Source organism: Betta splendens, chromosome 2, assembly GCF_900634795.4.
Source record: "Betta splendens chromosome 2, fBetSpl5.4, whole genome shotgun sequence".
Taxonomy (NCBI): domain Eukaryota; kingdom Metazoa; phylum Chordata; class Actinopteri; order Anabantiformes; family Osphronemidae; genus Betta; species Betta splendens.
This window is the reverse complement of record NC_040882.2, coordinates 15441832-15466494: the sequence shown is the minus strand read 5'-3', so window position 1 is coordinate 15466494 and position 24663 is coordinate 15441832. Positions and strand designations below refer to the sequence as shown.

The 24663-nt window shown below is 47.5% G+C and overlaps 1 protein-coding gene across 4 annotated transcripts; it reads left to right on the top strand.

Annotated features, from left to right (window-relative positions):
* On the top strand, nucleotides 1-24023 carry LOC114849533 (NLR family CARD domain-containing protein 3-like). 4 transcript variants are annotated; one of them, XM_029141105.2, is made up of 12 exons: nucleotides 1-97; nucleotides 607-677; nucleotides 1345-1474; nucleotides 1619-1732; nucleotides 2226-2304; nucleotides 2464-2692; nucleotides 2840-4643; nucleotides 4732-4905; nucleotides 5017-5190; nucleotides 12222-12392; nucleotides 23261-23307; nucleotides 23420-24023. In XM_029141105.2, exons 3-12 carry the CDS (start codon nucleotides 1386-1388, stop codon nucleotides 23950-23952), a joined length of 3414 nt encoding a protein of 1137 aa, XP_028996938.1. In that variant the 5' UTR covers nucleotides 1-97; nucleotides 607-677; nucleotides 1345-1385; the 3' UTR covers nucleotides 23953-24023. The 4 variants fall into 4 exon arrangements, with proteins under 4 accessions (XP_028996938.1, XP_055361529.1, XP_055361531.1 ...); XM_055505554.1 differs by having other exon boundaries at nucleotides 1382-1474; nucleotides 4732-5190; XM_055505556.1 differs by having other exon boundaries at nucleotides 1370-1474; nucleotides 4732-5190.
* The last annotated feature ends 640 nt before the right edge of the window (nucleotides 24024-24663 follow it).

Below are 24663 nucleotides of genomic sequence, written 5' to 3'. Positions count from 1 at the left end.
AGACGAAGGTGGGGCTTCACACACACAAACATAGGAGCAGAGGGAAGACGTTCGCAGTAAGAAGCTGAGTAAGCAGAGCTTTAATGGTTTGATTAAGGTATTGTACGTTTCTACTTTACTTTTGTATTATACTTTATGTATTAAAATTATGTATATATTAAATGCAAAGCTCCAGATGTTTCAAGTTCGTGTAGATGTTGAAACTGTCACAATTTGTAAAAGGTTTCGATTTATTGATTAAATTTAAAAACATATTTAGTAATATAGTAGTACAATTTCAATAATATTTCATCCCAAGAAAAAACATCCTTCAATCACTAATTAAACATGATGTCTCTTATTGTGAAAATCTGCTACCTGTTTCTTTTTCCTACCAGTGCAGCCCCACCCTGTAGAAGTCATAGGGATCAGTTCTACTTGTACTTTTTCTTTACACTACTTGTCAAGTCAAGTCAAGTAGCCTTTTATGTTATTTTGACAATATACAGTGCAGTACACAGTGAAATGAAATGGTTCCCCAGGACCAATGTGCTACTTCGGGCAACATAAATTAAAATCACACAAGAAAGAACAACACAACATAACTTGCTCCTATCATTTTTTCAGCCTGTGGAGAAGGAGAAGGCTACTACTGCTCTCCCGCTGTCTGAGACACTAGATGTGAATGGTTTTGGCTGGTAAGTCACTTTTAGTATTACAGTAGCTCTAATTGTGTTGCAACCCTGGAACCTAGGAAGTACATTTACTCACCTACAGTGTTGAGATACTCTTTGTTACCTTGATTTTTGCTACACTTCATGTCTTGTATTGTTTTAGTTGTTAGTTACTTTTTGCATGTTGAGCTTCTCATTGTAGAATGATAGTGCAGGTTATGAACTAACAATCTGTCGCTTCATTAACAGGTTAAAATCAGATCCACTTTTACCAACTGTTGGATTCTATCCACAGTTAGAGGAAACAACAAACTTTGCCTGAAGTTTAATCACATCATACATACATTTTGGATTTCAACTATTTCTAATGTTACACAATTGTTAATCTGTTGTTTTCTTAATAGAGTTCTTTAATTAATGTATTTCAAAAGTTGTGTAATAAATTAATAGTAGAAAGCGTTTTGTTTGTTACTGCTACTTTATGTCAGTGTGGTCACTGACAGAAGCAGAGCAGCTGGTAGCAGCTTCCTCTGCCTCCTGCTGTCTAACTGCATCCAGCTGACACTCATATGAAACAGAAAAGAAGAGAACATCAGTGAAGGAGCAGCTGATATTGCTACAGGACTAATGATGAAGGGAGGATTTTAGCAGATGTATAGATGAACGATTTGTGTTTCTTCTCCACATGAAGGTAAAGTCTGTGTGACCTGATGTAGATGTGATTTCAGCACCATGAATCTGTGTGAGGACAGGGAGGAGGGAGCCCCTCCCTCTAAAACCAGTCTGTGTTGGGACCCTGAGAGCCAGAACAAAGCTCAGAGGTGAGATGACTGAGATCATCTGACTGATTCTGTCTCCAAGTCACAAACAATATTTAAGATTTCATCATTATACTGTATGATTTTTTGTCATTTATGAATAAAATAGACTGAATATGTGAGAGTTCCTTAACTTATTTTTATCAGGTTCTATGAGAAAAAAGATCCTACTGAACCTGATACCAGCTGTGTGTCCTTAAAGAGCACCAACTCCAAGGAACTTGGTATTATTTTTAAAGACCAACCTGCATCTGACCCAGTGTAAGTTTGTGTGAAGAAGCTTTATTCAACTGTGACACCAATATACACTCTGATCATTGATGAAATGTTCCTGCTGGTTTTCCAAATCTCTCTGCTCACTCCTTGTGTGTCAGTTGTCTTTGTTGTTGTTGTTGTTGAACACGCCTGAAATGTCTTGAAGCATCTACACTTGCAGGAGTACCATGAAGTTACTACTGAAAAAAAATTATTGTGATTTTGTTCTTAGTACAGTAAGTGTAGATGACTGCTTGTCTTCAGTGTCGACACTAGAGCTGATGTCTGACCTCTGATTTAGGATCCAACAATCGAGTATCAAGCGAATGTACAGTAGGAAGTAGTTAAATGTTCTTAGTGTAAGCATCTAATTCTGGCAATCTCCTTGTTCCAATACTTCTCTGAGTCTCTGAATCACTGCTCACATGAAACATCACTTCATGGACCTTTACCTTGTGTGTGTCTCTGTGTGGACTCATTCTTCATGGTTCCTCCACAGAGTGGACCTGCAGAGCTCAGAGGTTCCCAGTGCTCAGTCTGTCCAGCAGCACCAAACACACCTGGACTCCATATTTATGGTCTGTACATGTACAACTACTACTGTTCATCTGTTGTGTTTACAATAATCTCATGCTGCACTTTTTAGACCAGTGGATTGTCAGTGTGTCCAACATGGATCTGATGTTTGTCTCCATGGTTTTAGTTGGATGCTGTCATTCATATAGTTTCTGTTCCAGCTGCTGGAGGAAAACATGGTCATGTTTGTGAAGAAGGAACTGAAGAAGATCCAGAAGGTTCTGAGTCCAGATTACCCAGAATGCTTAGAGAGTCAGAGGGAGGATGAGGAGGAGTTGGATGTTGAGGATGAAGAGCAGAGGAGGAGCAGCACAGACGCATTTCTGAAGATCACAGTGAACTTCCTGAGGAGGATGAAGCAGGAGGAGCTGGCTGACTGTCTGCAGAGCAGTAGGAGGATTTATAACATTTTACATCACAGACACAATCACACACTTATTGATTGGTTGGAGGGTTTAGTGGGTTTAGTTGGTTAAATATTGACACTAATAAAATTGTCATTCTTTCATGAATCACGTTTTTTATTTGTTCATTCAGGATCTTCTGCTCCAGTTTGTCAGCGCCAACTAAAGTCTAATTTGAAGCAGAAGTTCCAGTGTGTCTTTGAAGGCATCGCTAAAGCAGGAAACCAAACCCTTCTGAACCAGATCTACACAGAGCTCTACATCACAGAGGGAGGAACTGGAGAGGTCAACGATGAACATGAGGTCAGACACATTGAAACAACCTCCAGGAAACAATACAGAGCAGAAACATCTATCAGACAAGAAGACATCTTTAAAGGCTCAGCTGGAAGAGATGGAGCCATCAGAAGAGTGATGACAAAGGGAGTGGCTGGCATTGGGAAAACAGTCCTAACACAGAAGTTCACACTGGACTGGGCTGAAGACAAAGCCAACCAGGACATAGACTTCACATTTCCATTCACCTTCAGAGAGCTGAATGTGCTGAAAGAGCAAAATTTCAGCTTGATGGAACTTGTTCATCACTTTTTCACTGAAACCAAAGAGGCAGGAACTTGCAGCTTTGAAAAGTTCAAGCTTGTTTTCATCTTGGACGGTCTGGATGAGTGTCGACTTCCTCTGGACTTCAACAAGACTAAAACCCTGACTGATGTCACAGAGTCCACCTCAGTGGATGTGCTGCTGACAAACCTGATCAGGGGTAACCTGCTTCCCTCTGCTCGCCTCTGGATCACCACACGACCTGCAGCAGCCAATCAGATCCCTCCTGGCTGTGTTGACATGGTGACAGAGGTCAGAGGGTTCACTGACCCACAGAAGGACGAGTACTTCAGGAAGAGGTTCACAGATGAGCAGCAGGCCACAACCATCATCTCCCACATCAAGACGTCACGAAGCCTCCACATCATGTGCCACATCCCAGTCTTCTGCTGGATCACTGCTACGGTTCTGGAGGATGTGCTGAAAACCAGAGAGGGAGGAGAGCTGCCCAAGACCCTGACTGAGATGTACATCCACTTCCTGGTGGTTCAGACCAAAGTAAAGAACATCAAGTATGATGGAGGAGCTGAGACAGATCCACACTGGGGTCCAAAGAACAGGGAGATGATTGAGTCACTGGGAAAACTGGCTTTTGAGCAGCTGCAGAAAGGAAACCTGATCTTCTATGAGTCAGACCTGACAGAGTGTGGCATCGATATCACAGCAGCCTCAGTTTACTCAGGAGTGTTCACACAGATCTTTAAAGAGCAGAGAGGACTGTACCAGGACAAGGTGTTCTGCTTCGTCCATCTGAGTGTTCAGGAGTTTTTAGCTGCTCTTCATGTTCATTTGAAATTTATTAACTCTGGAGTCAATCTGCTGTCACCACAACAATCAACATCTAAAACGGCTGAGAAACGGGCAAACAAATCTGCAGAGACACAGTTCTACCAAATTGCTGTGAAGAAAACCTTACAAAGTCCAAATGGACACCTGGACTTGTTCCTCCGCTTCCTATTAGGATTGTCACTTGAGACCAACCAGGCTCTATTGCAAGGTCTGACGAGACAGACAGGAAGTAGATTCCAGATCAATCAGCAAACTGTTCAATACATTCAGCAGAAAATTTCAAAGTTTCCATCTGCAGAGAAAAGCATTAACCTTTTCCACTGTCTGAATGAACTGAATGACTGTTCTCTCGTGGAACAGATCCAACAGTACCTGAGATCAGGAAATCTCTCCACAGATAAACTGTCTCCTGCTCAGTGGTCAGCGCTGGTCTTCATCTTACTGTCTTCAGAACAAAGTCTGAATGAGTTTGACCTGAAGAACTTCTCTGCTTCAGAGAAGGTTCTTCTAAAGCTAATGTCTGTGGTCAAAGCCTCTAACAAAGCTCAGTATGTAAAGTCGAATGTAATATTCATTTACATTTAAAATAAGAGATAGACAAAATAAGATAGATATGTACTTTTGTTGGCCCAATAGACTGACAGGCTGTAACCTGACAGAGAGAAGCTGTGAAGCTCTGTCCTCAGTTCTCAGCTCTCAGGCCTCTAGTCTGAGAGAACTGGACCTGAGTAACAACGACTTGCAGGATTCAGGAATGGAGCTACTGTCTGATGGACTGAAGAGTCCTCACTGTAAACTGGAAACTCTCAGGTCAGATCAAGTAAATATTTTTTTTATGTACAGTACATGGATAATTTTCAGATGTCACACTGTTTACTGTACATTAGCATTTTTTTATCCTGTACATCACTTTCTCATCAGACTGAGTGTGTGTAACCTGTCAGAGAGAAGCTGTGAAGCTCTGTCCTCAGTTCTCAGCTCTCAGTCCTCTAGTCTGAGAGAACTGGACCTGAGTAACAACGACCTGCAAGATTCAGGACTGGAGCTACTGTCTGATGGACTGAAGAGTCCTCACTGTAAACTGGACACTCTCAGGTAAGTATTGATTAAAATAACAGTCTCATATTTATGAAGAGTAAACAAAGAACCAAATTATAGAAATATAAAAAGCTTTACATTACTAGTGTGTTTTATATATAGCTTAAGCTCAGCTTAAACAACTAAATCACAATTGAAAGCAATACAATTTATTAAACTGGCAACTGTAAATCTGTAGAGATGAACTTGCAACCGCATTAATATTGCTGTACAAGGCCATTGTTGCACCCATCCATCCATTTTCAAGCGCTTATCCGGGGCTGGGTCGTGGGGGCATCTTGTGGGGTTCTCCCCGGACACTTCCTCCAACTCTTCCAGTAGAACCCCAAGGCGCTCCCAGGCCAGCCGAGAGACATAGTCCCTCCAGTGTGTCTTGGGTCTTCACCTGAGCCTCCTGCCGGTGGGACATGCCCAAAAAACCTCTGGTCTGCCGACAATGCGAATCAAGCTCCTGCTCAGGTTGTACAGAGACTGGACAGCCTTTGGCAAAGAGCCTTGGACTCCATACTACCGGGGCGCCCCCCACAAGATGCTACGAGGGACGCAGTTGCCTTCTCCAAGTCCACAAAACACATGTAGACTGATTGGGCAAACTCCCACAAATCCTCAATCACCCTGCCGAGGGTGTAAAGCTGGTCCAGCGTACCACAACCAGGCCCAAAGCCACATTCCACATGGATCCTCCTGTATCCGAGATTGGACTATCGGCCGAATTCTCCTCTCCAGTACCCTAGCATAGACTTTCCCATGGAGGCTGAGAAGTGTGATCCCCCTGTAGTTGGAACACACATTGTCCCCTTTTTTGTGAAGAGGGACAACCATCCCGGTTGTCCAGTACAGAGGAATTGTCCCCATCGTCCACGCGATGTTGCAAAGGCGTGTCACCCAAGACAACCCCACAACATCTAGAGACTTGAGGTACTCAGAGCAGATCTCATCCACCCCACAGGTCATCCAGGCCTGAAAGGACTCCTTTTTGAGCTTGATGGCATCCCTTACTTCTGGTATCCACCACCGGGTTTGGGAATTTACCACCAGCCACCGCAGACCTTGCGTTCAAACGGCCCTGTTAAAAATGGAGGTGGAGAATATGGTCCACTCAGACTCTAAGTCTCCAGCCTCACTCGAAATCTGGTTGAAGTTCTGCCGGAGGTGTGAGTTGAAGGTCCAGCTGACAGAGGGTTCAGTCAGACGTTCCCAACAAACACTCATGATACATTTGGGCCTGCCAAGAGCCCAGCCCCTCTCTTCACTCGAGTGTCTAAAACATATGGCTGAAGGTCTGATGACACTACTACAGTGTCTATCATCGACCTCCGACTTTGGGTGTCCTGGTGCCATGTGCACTGATGGACACCCTTATGTTTGAACATGGGGTTAGTTATGGCCAGATTGTGCCTAGCACAGAAGTTCAATAGTTCTTGATCAGGTGTGATGTCAGAGCCACTGGTCTGAAGCTGCTGAGGTCTTTGGCATGCAGCGTCTTGGGTACTGGTACCACGCAGGAGGTCTTCAAGAGCCGTGGTACCACCCTCAGCTTGAGGCTCAGGTTGAAGACCCATTCCATAACTTCACACCGTTCACCTGCGCAGGACTTTAGGAGTCTGGAGCTGATGCCATCTGGTCCGGCTGCTTTCATGGCTTTGATCTTCTTAAGTCTTCTTAAGCTCTTTAATCACCTGGGTGCTGGAAAAGGACAGGGTTTGAAGGAGTATCTCATGGTGGTGTGAAGTGGAGGAGTGTCAAACCTATTGAAATGTGAGTTCAGCTCATTGACCCAACTCACGTCCCTCGCAGCCTGTGGGTGTGCTTTGAAGCCAGAGATGGTTTTCAGGCGTCTCCACAACTCGCTGACATTGTTCTGCTGCAGCTGCTCCTCCATCTTCCTCCTGTAGCTAATCTTCCCCTCACATATTTTCCTCCTCAGCTCCTTCTGCACCCTCCTCAGCTCCTCCCTGTCCCCTGATTTAAACACTCTCTTCTCCTTTAACAGACCTTTAATATCAGGGGTGACCTAGGGCTTATTGTTGGCGAAACACCGAACCCGCCTGGAGGGAATGGTGTTTTCACAGCAGAAGTTGATGTACAGAGGCAGCCGGTAAAAGTGTCTACCCCCACCGTGTTTGGGTTTCAAATCTGCCGCGTCAGTGCCGGGTTTGTACTGCAGGAGGAGTGTGTTACGTCCTTCTGGCCTGTAGGTGGCGATTGACTCCCACTTTTGGTCCTGAAACATCGTAGTTGCTTACGTCATATAGGCTCTTGTAGAACAACCAATGATCAGGTCTTTGGTGGCCTAGTGGTTAACGTGCATGGCCACAACGTTTTTTTTTGTCCGGGGTTCGAGTCTGAGTGGAAGCAGTTTTTTTATTTTAATTATTGGAAAAACAGCGTCTCATCATCATCATGTGATCACGAGATGACAACGTTGTATTACTTAGTGCATGAATCGCCAAGACCATGAACCGCTGGTCGCGTTATAGTATGAAGTTATGAACGTAAGTAAATTATGGCAAATTATGGCAGTTTAAAACCGAAAATAGGAAGCTGAACGGTGTGCCCTCCCGCGTGCAGCGTTCGATTTACGGCAGACAAGCTACTGTAACCCTGATTTCTTGCTGTTGTTACGGGCAATTTTCTTTACGTGGAATGCTTCTTTAATGCACCACACGGCAAGACAGTACGGCACATGTACACTTTTGTCTTTCTTGTCCCCCGTCAACAAGGACAGGTAGGAACTAATGTTGATGACAAATAAAATCACAGTAGCTGAAATGTCACGTTTCCCAAACATAAAATAAAAAAAAAATAAAAAGGAATACTAACTAAGGTTACACTACTACAATTTAAAAAAGTGAATAAGGATGATCTAGACCAGAGGTCTGCCACCGGTAACACCCACGTTTTAAATGAAAAAAACAAACACTGGGAGCCGCGGAGGGCGGCAATATTATATTATTTGAGAACATTCAACATTTGTTTTTTAATCCAAAGAAGACATAAAAGTCGGGGCTCAGAGATCTAACCGATGCTAAAACATTGTCAAGGCATCGACAAGGACAGCTAACTCGCTTTTCCCTGCTTCAAACAGCTGTTTTAACTGAGAGCAACCCGTGCGGCATCACCGGTCAATCTGTAAATGTATTAATTTTTTTTGTAAATAAAAATAATGTTTGCCCTGTTCAAACCTGCATGGGGAATTCTGAAAGCGGCTGAGCAACTTCGTAGGAACACATTTCATATGGTACAGGTGAAAGGGAGACTAACAACCCAACGCAGCCGAGGCTGTAGCAGCAGAGAAACGCAGATCTTTGTCCTGCGTGTTGATGAGCGTTTCCCATCCCCCAGTGTCACCGCTCTGGGACGTGGATGGCCACGCCCACTTTCATTCAACAGACGGACATGAAAGAGGGAATAACGAAATAAACAGCTGGTTAACTTTGTAGGAACATGGCTGTAGCTCTGCAATGACTTTATGTGGTACAGGTGAAAGGAGTAATAACGAAATAAACAGCTGGTTAACTTCGTAGGAACACCTTGTAGTAGGAACTGGTATATTTAGAAAACCCAGTAGTCCTAGTGTTAAGGTGTGTGAACTGGGGAGGAGACGGCAGCAGCGACTGAAGAGCAGAGTTGATGTCCTCCCCGCTGACAGGCGCATTCATTTGATAATGCACGTATCTTGGCTGACAGTTCAGTCAAAAACCATACTGAATCTTTATTAAACCGTCCCTGAATAACAAATATGAACTGCAGTTTCTTCCTTGATTATCCATGATTATTATGAAAGAAGCGCAAATCTTCGCCAGTCCAAATTGTGCAATTAATACTGTGTTTACAATAAAGGTAACAAATAATAATATTAGTATTTTCATTTTAAAAAGCACTGCATATTTTAAACGAATGTCGAAGTGCTACAAATAACTTAGACCAGAAAGCTACGATAAATACATACGTTTATTTTTGCAGAGTAAACGTATGTAGAACAAACTACTTGCTGCATTAATGAGTCTTAGACCTGCAGCTGATCACGCCGCCCGATGCTGCCCTGTCTCCCACGGAGCTTTGTCCTGGAGCTGAAGTATTTCTCACCTGCTGATCGAGTAGTAGCAACACATTAGCATGTCTATGCGCCTCTACGGGGAGGGGGAGGGGTGTGTAGATTTCCTTTGCGACTGTGAGCAAACATGAGACAAGCAAAAGCTTGGTCGAACTCAGATCCAAGTCATCTGAGTACGAAACACATCACATTTCATTCGATCTCGTGTTTCATTCGAGCGGCAGTCGGGAGCTCTCTGCTACGACTGCTGCCCCGCGACCCGTCCACGGATGAGCTTCCATTAAAAATTAAAAGCAGAGGTTTTTTGTTTTTCGTTTTTCTCTAAACGAAAAAAACAGCTTAAAATTCAAGTCCGTGTGTTTTTGTTAAAAAATATTTTTGTTCAGTTTATTGGTTTGTAATGCGGTGCTTTTATTCAGGATAGATAGACGGATGGGAAATCAAAGTTTTGAAACGTACACGGGCGAATAAGTCACATCAGCCACTCATTCAGTTACAAGGACACGCACAGTCAAAACAAATTCTCGCTACATCTAGTGCGCCACTCCCCCGTTCCTCTCGTAGCCCGCATTTGCACATCCATACATTTGTGTATTGGTCACTCTCTGTCTGGACGCATGACTCCGAAACACGTCACGTGTTTGTGTAAGAGGTTGATGTCTCCACCAAATTATAAGCAGAGGTAACGAGAGAACGACTTTTTGTTTTCCGTTTGTCTCTAAACAATAAAACATATTAACTCCAATTCCGTGTCTTTTTGTAAAAAACAAATATTTTTGCCTGTTTTATTGGTTTGTAAGGCGGTGCTTTGATTAAAATCCGTTTGCAGCTCAACGAAAGAGAAACGAAAACGCCGGTGAAAGTGGCTGGATGGACGGATGGGAAATGAAAGTGTTGAAACGTACACGGGTCGAATAAGTCTCTCAGCCTCAGTTACAATGACACGCACAGTCAAAACAAGTCAAACTGCAGTTCTGCAGACACAGAGTAAACGCGTAGGAACAAACATGTTGCTGTAATGCGTCGCTGTAGATCTGCTGATTTCTGGCGTCCTGTCAAAATTACGACCGACAACTGCTGTAAAACAAATTCCTATGATTATTACGGTTATTTACGTAAAATCTACGACTATTGGAAAACATTCATTAACAAGTTGTGGAAGTTTAAAACCTAAATAAGCGGCTGTAGTCGCACATGGACTGCGCTCTACGTCTTTACTTGCGCATTCAAATTATGTTAATTAAACCGCGACGCATAATCATGGAATTATGTGAAGCCAATATGTTGTATCAGATGTTAGAGCGGTGGGTGTGTACATATTTTTAAGAGACGCCTTCTATTTAAAGACACGAAAAAGCTGAGGAGAATGAAAACAAGAATGTGTTGCTGCTGTGGCGCTGCCTGTTTTAAACCACACAGAACGATTATAACTTCGCAGTGAACAGAAAATAACTAAGCCATCAACAAGTTGTTGCCCTTCACACTCCCCATGTTTTAGCACACAACAGATACTTAATAGTAAAATAGGTCTGGTGTAATATATGTGTGTTACAGGTAGAAATGAACAGTCGGACCTCAGTTACGCTGTAGTGCTTTGGAGGCTTCTAATCAACGCTGCGCCACCTGGTGGTTAAAACGAGACTAGCGTCCTGATTTTTTCCAGCCGGCTGCAGGATTAAAAATCTTTAGTCAGCGACGCACTCGCTGCACCGTGGCGACGCGGCGGTACTGCAGCAAAACCCTAGTCACTTTGAACCGCTGCCACTGTAATCCGTTACACAGTCTGTGATGGCGTTAATGTCCTCCCCAGAGCTGCATCCACACAGTGGTGTTAAAACAGTCCATGAGAACCTCCTTGCTCTCAGCTGTCCACCTCTTCACTGTGCAAGGCACCACTGGCTGCCTGTGTATCACAGGTTTATACACAGGCAGGAGATACAGGATGTTGTGGTCAGCTCTGCCCAGCGGTGAGAGGGAGGATGCAGTTTAGGCCTCTTTGGTGTTGGCATAAAATAAGTCCAGTCTTTTATTGTCTCTGGTGGGGCAGGTCACATACTGGGTGTATGTGGGCAGAGCAGCTGAAGGAAGTGAAAGAGCAGGGTCTCAGAAGCATTGTCGGCGTTAGCGGAGGGTGGGACGTACACAGCAATTATTATAACGTGTGTGAACTCCCGTGGCAGGTAGAATGGCCTCATGCCCACCACTAACAGCTCAATGTCTCTGTTACAAAGCTTCTTTCTGACAGTGCAATGTCCTGGTTTACACCATCTAATGTTCACAAACACAGCCAGACCCCCCCCCTTCCTCTTACCGCTGTTCTCCGTTGAGTCTGCTGGTGACGTGTGAGCGCCACAAGCTCGTCCATCTTGTTGGGGAGAGATCTCATGTTTCCCATGATGACGGAGGGGACAGCGGGTCTGAAGCGCCTTGTTTTCTCCCGTCGTAGTTTTCTGGCGCGGCGCCCACGTCGGGTCTTCACTAGCAGCTCAGAGGGTATCTCGTGTCTGTCTCTGGAGAGAACTGCGGCGCGATCAGCTGTGTAAACATGGGTGCTCTGGCCCCGACGCACATTGTAGCTTTTAAACAGTGTTAGTACTGAGCCAAAAACTATATAAAACCTGTGTACAGGTTGTGTACACTAATGCAACTAACAAAGCAATAGAGAGATAAACTTCAATAAGTGAAGAAAGTAATAGAAGTAAGAGGACAGTGCCGGAGGAAAAAAATTTTTCTTTTGCAAATTTGGGGGACTTTGACAACTTGACCATCAAAAATAATTCACATTATGTTAGATATATATGAGCTAGGTCGTATGAAGCACAACATACTGTACATGTACAATACAAAATGATGTGTATTTAGAGCAGGGTCATGAGATAAAAGATAACAACCTAGCAATTTTCTAACAACACAATGATAACATGGACCCTGACATGGGTCACTAAGTCTCTGTGTGGTTGTGTGTCTGCAGGTTGTCAGGTTGTCTGGTCACAGAGAAAGGCTGTGCTTCTCTGGCCTCAGCTCTGAGCTCCAACCCCTCCCATCTGAGAGAGCTGGACCTGAGCTACAATCATCCAGGAGACTCAGAAGTGAAGCTTCTGTCTGGACTGATGGATCCACACTGGAGACTGGACACTCTCAGGTATGGAGAGTTTTGTTTTAGCATAGACTTCAACAGAACCAGGGGTCATGTGCAAAGGGTACTTGCACACAAAAAGATGGCTTATACTCTTAGACACACAAATGTAAGAAAAATACTTAAGCCACACAGCGAGCTGGTAGGTCCACATTTCCAAGGTCACATAACTTTTGATACAACTGAACATTTGCATGGATAGCGGTGTATGACATCTCCAAGTGCTCCTATTACAAGAGGTCGCTGGCGCTGAGTGAAGAGCTCCACCAAGTCTCTAATAATCATGTCCAGAATCAGCGGCTCTAATGAAACCAAAAAAAAAAAAAGGCAGATCAAGTTCCAGGTAGGGCGGCACGGTGGTGCGGTGGGTAGCACCGTCGCCTCACAGCAAGAAGGTTCTAGGTTCGATTACGGCCCTGGTGCCTTTCTGTGTGGAGTTTGCACGTTCTCCCCGTGCTTGCGTGGGTTCTCTCCGGGTTCTCCGGCTTCCTCCCAAAGTCCAAAGACGTGCATTAGGTTGATTGGACTCTCTCCATTGCCCGTAGGTGTGAGTGTGTGTGTGAATGCTTGTCTGTCTCTGTGTTGCCCTGCGATGGACTGGCGACCCACCTCTCGCCCATAGCCAGCTGGGTTAGGCTCCAGCATTAAGGTAAGAAGTTAAATTTAATGTAAAGTCTTTCAGTCAGGTTAGGGTTATGCCTTTAAATTACATAACTTAAAAAAACAAAAAAATTGTACACTTCATTGACTCTCTTGGGGAAAATGCATTCTCTACATCTGACCTTCACCCCACTGGACATAGTCAGAGAGCCACTGTAAAGTGACCTAGTCAAGAACCTGGTGGGATCAACCAGGCTCGAACTGACAATCTTTTTCTTCCCAGTACTTCTATCACATTAGAATTTTTGAGCATATTTGCATTATTTTTTATTTTAAAAAACAATAATTTGAAATCCTACTTTTTATGTTTATAATACTTAAAAATTATAAATATGTTTTACTAGGGGAAATAATCATTTTTTGGAGTGTATCTCGTGGACCCAAGGAGAACCATGAATGAACAAACAAACTTTAATAAAAACAAAAAATACATTATTATTTATGTATGTATTTTTCTAACATACATAAATAACCAAACACTGACACAACCAGAAAAACACCAAAACTGAAACAAAATCATGTAGCTTTAGAAGGCACTAGCTCTTTAAACAAACTTCCACTGGACCTTTAACTCAGGACTTTGACTTGAAACACATGACTTCCCCAGAAATAAGATAAGATAAGATAGCATAGGATACGACTTACCACAATGGGGAAATATTTGTGTTTACAGCAGCAGCATAATGAAATAAAAAAAAACTAAACAATTCAATTTCAATTAAATTAAATTAAATTTTATTTATGTAGCACAACAAAGTTATCTCAAGGCATTTTACGAGGTAAGGTTTTAAGACCTTACACAACTAAACCCAACAGTGTCATGATCTGGCTTTGTGTTTCTAGTTGTTTCCTGTTTTATTTTGGTAGTCTCCTGGTTTCTGTTCCTGTTTTAGCTTTACTTCCGGTTTCTTGTCTTGTCACAGCTGTCCCTGCTCATTACCCACACCTGCACTCTGTTAGTCATCAAGTCACTGTGTATTTAACCACCACCTGTGTCCTTAGTTCCCTGCCAGATTGTCGTATTCGAGCTCCCTGAGTGTTCGTGTTTCATGAGTTGAGTTCCCTGAGTGTTCGTGTTTTTCGTGTTTATTCCTGTTTGCACCATGTATCCTGCCTGACCCTGGAGTATCTACTGACCGTGAGTTTTTGCCTGTCCCCTGCCTGTACTTTTGTCGAGCCATTTCGTGTATGACCTGGACCGTCTGACCGTGCCTTAAGAATAAACCTTTCTGATCGTAATCCTGCCTCTGTGCTGTGCATGTGGGTTCGCCGCCTGCCCGAGTCCCTGACAGAACAATCTGGCCAAACTTGGACCCAGCCAGCACTTAGCCTCCGGTCAGGTCAGTGACTGTTTTTCCCTTGTTTTTTTACGGCAAATATAACTCTCCCGCGGAAGTATGGTTTCGGTTTCCTCCTCTCCGCCTCGTCGGATCGTCGTGCCTGCACCAACCTGCCCAGCTCCATGGTTATTTCCCTGGGAGGATTTCCTGCTCTCACGCGGTTCTCAGTCTCCAGTTCAGCCGCGCGCTGCTCAGTCCCCAGTTCAGACGCGCGCTGCTCAGTCCCCAGTTCAGACGCGCGCTGCTCAGTCTCCAGTTCAGCCGCGCGCTGCTCAGTCTCCCGTTCAGCCGCGCGCTGCTCAATCTCCAGCTCAATCGTGTTTCGCCCAGTCTCCAGCTCAATCGTGTTTTGCCCAGTCTCCTGCTCAATCGTGTTTTCCCCAGTCTCCAGCCCAAGCTCCAGACGCCGCGGCCCCGTTTCACCATGCGGATCCCGGTACAGAGGTCCGGTCCACACCGCGCCCAGCGCCTCAAACGACGGACAGTCGCAGCTGCTCCGGACGGCGACGGCGGCGGCGCGGGTCCAGGATCCCGGGTCCCGCGGTCTCGGTCATGGGGACCGAGCAGCCTTCTTCCCCGACAGAGGAGCCCCTTAATTCTCTGACTGACTGTGTCCCTCTGATAACAGGCATCCCAGACAGCGTCGCCCGACGGGTCCACCTCCTCTGCTCTCCTCCAGTTGCCTTTCTCTTCGCCCACCTCATGAACACCGCCAATTCGGCTACAGACCAGGGCGCGAGAGAACAACTGTTCGAGGAAGCAGCCGCTCTCGTCCGGAGGGAGCCTGTCCTGCGTGAGGCCCTGCAACTCCCGGGCCTGCAGCCAGCGGTCGCTTCATGCCCCACCTCTCAGTCAGGTCAGCCGTGTGTTACTCATGCCCCGGTGCAGCCCTGTCGTCTCCAGGTCCCAGCCCAGTCGAACCTAGTCCAGACCCCAGATCAGCCGTGTGTTGCCCAGACCCCAGATCAGCCGTGTGTTGCCCAGACCCCAGATCAGCCGTGTGTTGCCCAGACCCCAGATCAGCCGTGTGTCGCCCAGACCCCAGATCAGCCGTGTGTCGCCCAGACCCCAGATCAGCCGTGTGTCGCCCAGACCCCAGATCAGCCGTGTGTCGCCCAGACCCCAGATCAGCCGTGTGTCGCCCAGACCCCAGATCAGTCGTGTGTTGCCCAGACCCCAGTTCCGTCCTTGTCCCCGTCAGAGGGCACCGCCCGTCTGACGATTGTTAACCCCACCCAATCAGGCCCGACGTCTTCCCCGTCGAGCTCGGCAGCTGTAAGCTGTCATGCCAGCTCCGGAGTTGACGCCGTTCCAGTCCCTGTCGGCCATGTTGCGGCCGTTCCAGCTCCTGTCGGCCATGTTGCGGCCGTTCTAGTTCCTGTCGGCTCCTCAGAGGAGGACGCCGTTCTAGTTCCTGTCGGCTCCTCAGAGGAGGACGCCGTTCCTGTTCCCGTCGGCCATATTGAGGCCGTTCCTGTTCCTGTCGGCCCTGTAGAGGCCGTTCCAGTTCCTGTCGGCCATGTTGAGGTCGTTCCAGTTCCTGTCGGCCATGTTGAGGTCGTCCCAGTTTCTGTCGGCCAAGCAGAGGCCGTTCCAGTTCCTGTCGGCCATGTTGAGGTCGTTCCAGTTCCTGTCGGCCATGTTGCGGTCGTTCCAGTTCCTGTCGGCCATGTTGAGGTCGTTCCAGTTCCTGTCGGCCATGTTGAGGTCGTTCCAGTTCCTGTCGGCCATGTTGAGGTCGTTCCAGTTCTTGTCGACCAAGTTGAGGTCGTTCCAGTTCCTGTTCCTGTCGGCCATGTTGAGGTCGTTCCAGTTCCTGTCCCTGTCGACCAAGTTGAGGTCGTTCCAGTTCCTGTTCCTGTCGGCCATGTTGAGGTCGTTCCAGTTCCTGTCCCTGTCGACCAAGTTGAGGTCGTTCCAGTTCCTGTTCCTGTCGGCCATGTTGAGGTCGTTCCAGTTCCTGTCCCTGTCGACCAAGTTGAGGTCGTTCCAGTTCCTGTCCCTGTCGACCAAGTTGAGGTCGTTCCAGCTCCTGTCCCTGTCGACCAAGTTGAGGGCGTTCCCGTAGGCCAAGTAGAGGGCGTTCCCGTAGGCCAAGTAGAGGGCGTTCCCGTAGGCCAAGTAGAGGGCGTTCCCGTAGGCCAAGTAGAGGGCGTTCCCGTAGGCCAAGTAGAGGGCGTTCCCGTAGGCCAAGTTGAGGGCGTTCCCGTAGGCCAAGTAGAGGTCACCCCTGTCTCTGACCCCGTTCCTGTCGGCCCTGTAGCGGTCGTTCCATTCCCCGTTCCCGTCGGCCCTGTAGCGGTCGTTCCAGTCCCCGTCACCCTTGGAGCTGCAGCGCCCGCCGGCCTCCAGGAGGAGGTAGCACCTGCAGTTCCTGCGCACCTCCAGGAGGAGGTCGCGCCAGTGGCAGTTCCTGCGCACCTCCAGGAGGAGGTCGCGCTAGCCGTAGTTCCTGCGCACCTCCAGGAGGAGGTCGCGTCAGCCGCAGTTCCTGCGCACCTCCAGGAGGAGGTCGCGTCAGCCGCAGTTCCTGCGCACCTCCAGGAGGAGGTCGCGTCAGCCGCAGTTCTTGCGCGCCTCCAGGAGGAGGTCGCGCCAGCCGCAGTTCCTGCGCGCCTCCAGGAGGAGGTCGCGCCAGCCGCAGTTCCTGCGCGCCTCCAGGAGGAGGTCGCGCCAGCCGCAGTTCCTGCGCGCCTCCAGGAGGAGGTCGCGCCAGCCGCGGTTCCTGCGCGCCTCCAGGAGGAGGTCGCGCCAGCCGCGGTTCCTGCGCGCCTCCAGGAGGAGGTCGCGCCAGCCGCAGTTCCTGCGCGCCTCCAGGAGGAGGTCGCGCCAGCCGCAGTTCCTGCGCGCCTCCAGGAGGAGGTCGCGCCAGCCGCAGTTCCTGCGCGCCTCCAGGAGGAGGTCGCGCCAGCCGCAGTTCCTGCGCGCCTCCAGGAGGAGGTCGCGCCAGCCGCAGTTCCTGCGCGCCTCCAGGAGGAGGTCGCGCCAGCCGCAGTTCCTGCGCGCCTCCAGGAGGAGGTCGCGCCAGCCGCAGTTCCTGCGCGCCTCCAGGAGGAGGTCGCGCCAGCCGCAGTTCCGGCGGATCCCCAGGAGGGGGTCGCGCTCGTCGCAGTCCCGGCGGACCCCCAGGAGGGGGTCGCGCCCGTCGTAGTCCCGGCGGACCTCCAGGAGGGGGTCGCGCCCGCCGTAGTCCCTGCCGACCTCCAGGAGGGGGTCGCGCCCGTCGTAGTTCCTGCCGACCTCCAGGAGGGGGTCGCTCTCGCCGTAGTTCCTGCCGACCTCCAGGAGGGGGTCGCTCCCGCCGTAGTTCCTGCCGACCTCCAGGAGGGGGTCGCTCCCGCCGTAGTTCCTGCCGACCTCCAGGAGGGGGTCGCTCCCGTCGTAGTTCCTGCCGACCTCCAGGAGGGGGTCGCTCCCGCCGTAGTTCCTGCCGACCTCCAGGAGGGGGTCGCTCCCGCCGTAGTCCCTGCCGACCTCCAGGAGGGGGTCGCTCCCGTCGTAGTCCCGGCGGACCTCCAGGAGGGGGTCGCGCCCGTCCCGGCTCCGGCCGCACCAGCATCGGTTCCTGGCGGCCCGGCTCCGGCCGCACCTGCATCGGTTCCTGGCGGCCCGGCTCCGGCCGCACCTGCATCGGTTCCTGGCGGCCCGGCTCCGGCCGCACCTGCATCGGTTCCTGGCGGCCCGGCTCCGGCCGCACCTGCATCGGTTCCTGGCGGCCCGGCTCCGGCCGCACCTGCATCGGTTCCTGGCGGCCCGGCTCCGGCCGCACCTGCATCGGTTCCTGGCGGCCCGGCTCCGGCCGCACCTGCATCGGTTCCTGGCGGCCCGGCTCCGGCCGCACCTGCATCGGTTCCTGTTTCTCGTCGCGGTGGTCCAAGGAGGACGCCGCTGGTTCCCGGCTCTCGTCGCGGTGGTCCAAGGAGGACGCCGCTGGTTCCCGCCTCTCGTCGCGGTGGTCCAAGGAGGACGCCGCTGGTCCCTGCCTCGTCCTTGTCTCGGCCGCCGGACTGGTGGCCTTGCCCTCGGCGCCTCCTGCTGCCCGGATGGCGCTGCCTCCTGCGGCGACGCCCGCCTCGACTCCTCAGCCCTTCGGATCAGCGTCCGCCCGGAGGACGTTGCCATTCGGGGTGGTCCCCGGGGACATCGGTCCAGCCCAAGGGCACTAAGAGTGCCACCCTGGCTCAGCGGCTGCTGGGCAGGGTCTCGCCACGCCATCACCCTCCGTGAGGGAACCCCTGAACTTCGTGTCTTCCCTGTTCGTGGACTTTGTTGTGGACTATTGTTTTGGCCCTCCCCCGGTCCTCCCTCCACCCACCCTGCTCATGTACCTTGAGGGGTAGGGATTCGGTCCCTCCGCCTGGGACCACCCTCCGCCCGCCCTGGTTTGGGGGGGGGGCTTCCGTAGGCGCCGTGGAAGGCGCCATAGGGGGGGGGGTACTGTCATGATCTGGCTTTGTGTTTCTAGTTGTTTCCTGTTTTATTTTGGTAGTCTCCTGGTTTCTGTTCCTGTTTTAGCTTTACTTCCGGTTTCTTGTCTTGTCACAGCTGTCCCTGCTCATTACCCACACCTGCACTCTGTTAGTCATCAAGTCACTGTGTATTTAACCACCACCTGTGTCCTTAGTTCCCTGCCAGATTGTCGTATTCGAGCTCCCTGAGTGTTCGTGTTTCATGAGTTGAGTTCCCTGAGTGTTCGTGTTTTTCGTGTTTATTCCTGTTTGCACCATGTATCCTGCCTGACCCTGGAGTATCTACTGACCGTGAGTTTTTGCCTGTTCCCTGCCTGTACTTTTGTCGAGCCATTTCGTGTATGACCTGGACCGTCTGACCGTGCCTTAAGAATAAACCTTTCTGATCGTAATCCTGCCTCTGTGCTGTGCATGTGGGTTCGCCGCCTGCCCGAGTCCCTGACAAACAGATCCCACATACAGCAAGCCTTTAATTGCAATTTACAGTAACAGTGGGGAGGAAAAACTTACGCTCTAATGAGGAAGAAACCTCCAGCAGAACCAGGCTGGATGTTGGTGGCAATCTGCCTTGGGGTGAGGGGATAGAGAAAGAGAAAAGCACAGCAACAGCAACAAGCATCAATAGAGCATAGGCAGAATGGTTGGACCAGGGACTGGACACAGGAAGGATGGAGAAATGTGATCTAAGAAATGGAAGGATGGAGAAATGTGATCTCTCTTTCTAAGTCCCATCAGAACTCTGGCTGCAGCATTTTTAATTAGCTGTAGGCTTTTTAGGGAGCTGTTAAGACATCCTAGAAGTAAGGACAGTAGTTACAGTTACAGTAATTTAGCCTAGAGGTAACAAATCCATGGATCGGTTTCTCTGAATCGCTCTGAGGATGCTTCTGATTTTATTTTTTTTATCTTAACCCTTAAAATGTCAGTTTTTGTATGTGAAGTAATGCTTTTTTTAATCAAAAAACACAAAAACAAGTTTATTTTCCATAAACTAAATAGTAGGTGTCATGATCTGGCGTTTTGTTTCTTGTTGCTTCCCGTTTTAGTACATTAGTTCCTGTTTTATTTTGGTAATCTCCCGGTCTCTGTTTTTGGTTCTAGCTTCACTTTCCGGTTTACGTTACATCACAGCTGTTCCTGCTTCACCCGGTCATTGTGCACACCTGCAGTTCATCAGTCATCACTCACCTTGTATTTAAGCTCCACCTCTCACCCTCGTATTTTGCCAGATAGTTGTTTCGTGTGTCATCGTTGTTCCCCCAGTTCATTGTTCCTGTCCGGCTGTGTTTTCATGTATCCTGGTGTTAATGATCGACCTTGTTTGCCTGCCTGACCACGCTTCTCCGCCTGACGACTCGGTACTGTTATTTCTGGCTTTCGTGTACGAACCTTGCCTGTCCATGACGCTGTCTCTGCCTACCGGAATAAACCACCCTTTGATCACCGTCAACCTGTGTTCTGCTGTGCATTTGGGTCCTCATCCGAGCGTTTCCTGACAGTAGGAGGATGGGTTGGGGTTTTGATTAGAGTTTTGGATATGCCAAAGATAAAAAAAAAATTGGTTTGATTGCATTAGTATTAGTAGTGCCAGATACTCCCTCTGGAGGCCATCATGGCCAAAAATGCCCCTTAGACTTCAATGTAAACCACCTTTTTTTATCTCACTGCCATCACACTATGAAACCATGCATTCCGGGATGTCAGCATTTCATCTGAAAGAAAGGTAGTCATATTTGACATTTTTAACGTATTTCACTAGATTTGGCCACTTTTCCATTGTAGGCTGATGCATGAATTTCATGTAATTTTTGGTGCTGAGGAGGAGGAAATTTTTTCCACGCCGTGGAATGTAGCTCACTGCTGTGGTGGTGGTAGAGAATGCAAACAGAGATGAGAAAACAGTTCTCCCTTTTGTCTGCTTCAGTTTAGGGGGAAGCTCAGGCTTGTTTGCCCTGATGGTTCCTACTAGGGCCACTTTCTTCTTCAGAAGCTCCTGGGACAGTGGGTAGGAAGTAAAAAAATTGTCACATGTAACTGTGACACCCTTGAGCCCCTCAGTCATTTCCAGGATCACTCTCATTCCCTGGCCTTACTCCGGAGCTTCGCCAGCTGCTTTTCCAGTATATACCTGGCACCTCCAGGCATATGATGTACCAACATCTGCGGTTACCCAGATTTTTAATCCATACTTCGCTGGCTTGCTAGGCATGTACTGCCGGAATTTGCAGTGGCCTCTGAAGGGTACAAGCTGCTCATCAATACAGATTTGATTCCTTGGATTGAAGAGGAGTGGGAGGCACTGTCTCCACTGGTCCCACATATTACGGAAAGCAGAAAGCTTATCCTCCCTGTATTGAGCAGGACGGGTGAGTCGGTCATCAAGCTTCTGCTTATTGATTGAAATCGTTTGTGGGACATGGTGGCCCTGAAGACTGGTCTGCCAAACTGGCTATCCCACAGGCTTAGGTAGATTTTTCTTTGGAGCGGTACACACCTGCCAGGATGAGAAGTCCCATGTACGCTCAAATCTCTGTGGCATCCACATCATTCCATTTTAACACTGAACGTCTACCATGTAGATTTGTCATGTTCACAACGAGCTGGATCATTTCAGGAGTGAAGAAAAGGTCAAAAGAGCATGCCACATCATGGATTCTTGATATTGCATATCTTGTGGGCCCTGGAATCATGCCAGTGGGTGTTTGCATGTAGCGCAAAGTGCTGGAAGGTGATGAAGACCAGACTTGCCCATTTTTTCCTGTCCACTCTTGAAGGAGAGCAGTTTGTTTGGGGCCCAAGGATAGTCCGCGGCCCCATGGTTAAGAATGACTCATTTAAACCATCGCAGTGCTGTTCCTTTATTTCCGATGCTATGTTCCAGTCTCTGTAATAGGATGTTATGAATAATTGTATAAAATGCAGCCCTGAGATCTAACAGGACAAGGACAGAAACTAGACCATTGTCTGAAGCTAAAAGAAGATAATTAGTGAATCTAACCAGAGCTGTTTCTATGCTATGATGTTTTCTAAATCTGACTGAAAAAATCTTTGTACAGGTTATTGCTATTGAGGTGGTCAGATAATTGTTTAGCTGCAATTTGTTCAAGAATCTTAGAAATAAAGAATAAATTTGAAATCCAATAGTTGGACCAATAGTTGGCTAGTTCCTCAGGGTCCAGAATAGGTTCCAGAGTAGGGTCCAGAGAAACCAACACAAAGATAAACACCAACAGTAAACATTGTGCAAAAGAAAACATGGGTTGTCCATGATGGATGTTAGTTTGACCAACATCCTTCTGTCCGCCACGTCCTCCATGGACTCCAGTGTGCAGCCCAGGACAGAGCCGGCGTTCTTAACCAGCTTGTTGATCCTCTTTCTGTCTCTGCCTGTACTGCCTCCCACCCAGCACACAACTTCATACAGGACTACTAAGGCTACCAAAAATACGGGACTAGAATGGCTCAACGGACTGTATGGCTAACATTGCTTTGGACAGTGCAGGGTGCCAGTTAAATCTGCTTTGTCTGTTAAGTGTTGACAATACTAGAAACAATATTAGTCATACTAGAAACATATTAGTAATCAATATTATATAATTAATTGGGACAAAGCCAATTAAAACTAAGCGCGGACTAAGACAGAGTTTCTTTTTGATATTGGGTCTGTGCGGATTCTGAAATTTGGTCAGATCTTATCAAACCTATCTGGACTTTAATTGTGTGGTATCTAGGCAACTGTCAAGAAGCTACCTGCAGATGTGGTGAAGCGTTTCTACTCTGCACAGCTCAAGTTCAGTTGCTATGACTCAACTTTCTGATAGAACATATAAACTTCATTTGAATCTGATGAACTAAAGAGTTTGTCACAATTTCATAATTAGTTGCTGATTGAATGTTTTTATCATAACGTTCTGTCTCTGCAGCTCCAACAAATCTGACACAAGTATTCATATACTGGACCTTCTGGTTTAATAATATGTTAGCTGAATGATAATATTCAGTTTATCCTTATGAGGCGGTTCTGTATGTTAATGTACTTCCATGCACATACAATAGTCTTTAAATAAACTGTCCTAGCATGAGTTTTGTGCAGTTGTTTTAGTTAATAGATATTTAGCTAGAGTTAAAATATAGTTTTAAAGCGACAAGACATTTCCTTGTTTCACATCTGGCAACACTGTTGTGGTGTCACTTGCATTTGTTGGTGACTAAGTAAAAATGAAATCAGGTGTCTGTTCTGGTTCATAGATTCCAAGATAAAGATCCAATTCCTTACTTGTTGGTTAATATGTACAGTATCCCTACATACGAGGTCCATCTGAACACAATCCTAAACCAATGTGTGTATTGAAGCTATGTAAGGAATATGTCTGCATGTGCTGCTCTGACCCCCTCCTTCTTTCAGGGTGGAGCCTGGTGGAGCCCAATGGTTGAGGCCAGGTCTGAGGAAGTGTAAGTGTGTTTTTAATGAGATCAGCAACATTTAACCATCTTCAAACTGTCATGAGTCGTCATCAAACAAATGACAGATCAATAACTGCAGTTGGATTGTTCTCTCCATCAGATTTCTGTCAACTCAAAATCAACACAACCACAGTTAACAGAAAACTTCAACTGTCTGACATCAATAGGAGGGTGACCTATGTGGAGGAGGATGAGCCATATCCTGATCATCCACAAAGATTTGATGAGAGACTCCAGGTGCTGTGTAGTGATGGTCTGACTGGTCGCTGTTACTGGGAGGTTGAATGGAGAGGAAAGGTTGCTATATCAGTGAGCTACAGAAGAATCAGAAGAAAAGGAAACAGTAAAGACTGTGTCTTTGGATGGAATGACGAGTCCTGGAGTCTGTTCTGCTCTGATGACCATGGTTACTCTGTTTGTCACAATAGCAGAGTAACACTCATCTCGTCCTCCTTTGTGTCTAACAGAGTAGCAGTGTACGTGGACTGTCCTGATGGTTTTCTGTCCTTCTACAAAGTCTCCTCTGACAAACTGATTCACCTTCACACCTTCTACACCACATTCACCGGACCTCTTTATCCTGGGTTTGGGTTCTGTTGGCTTGGTTCTTCAGTGACTCTGCGTGTATTGTAGAAATGAAGTGTGATGAGCGAAACGTTACGTGTCATTTTCAGATTCATGTAATAAATACCTTTTTTTCGTTCTTTCTTTGTCATTTCTAAACGATTCTTTGTGAACGTCTTCCTATTTCAGTCATTTAAAAATGGAAGCTCTGATTATTCCAGGATGAAATGTTGACGACTTCTTCTGAAGTTGTTTCCAGTGAATATTAGGATGTTTCTCTTTCTCTCAGTTTAACATGTGGCAAACTGGGATATCGCTGAGGAGAATCACTGAGCTGAGTTACTGAGAAGCTTCCAGATGCTCGGAGGTGATTGCTACAAAAAAACTAGATTTAACTTTAATGATTTGAATTGAATGTTGCAGATCAGTTTCTTATTTACTACCAATCACTGTTCACCATTAGTTAGTTGAATCATTGCTCATGATGTTTGTACAGTATAGATGGATATATTCTCTTTTAGGATTTGATTAAGCAGGTGTCAGTTAGGAACCTTTTCTGTGACGCACACCTGCCCTTGTTGAGTCTCGTTCATCGGAGGAACGTGTGCTTTTTGTATGGCTGTGCAATTATTAGAATATAGGAATTTTGAGTCTGCCCCCAGTTTTCATTTTGTTCATGTTTAAAGTAGTATTGAGTGTCATTGTTTGATCTGATAGTGTTTAATGTGTGTTTCTCCCTTGAGAGTATTGGACCGTTTGGGCTCAGAGGAGAAGCTCTGT

Coding starts and splice junctions, on each gene's coding strand:
- LOC114849533 (XM_055505554.1), top strand. CDS start 1,386: ATGAATCTGTGTGAGGACAGGGAGGAGGGAGCCCCTCCCTCTAAAACC. Junction 2,305..2,463: donor ACCTGGACTCCATATTTATG/GTCTGTACATGT, acceptor TTTCTGTTCCAG/CTGCTGGAGGAAAACATGGT. Junction 23,308..23,419: donor GAGGCCAGGTCTGAGGAAGT/GTAAGTGTGTTT, acceptor TCTCTCCATCAG/ATTTCTGTCAACTCAAAATC.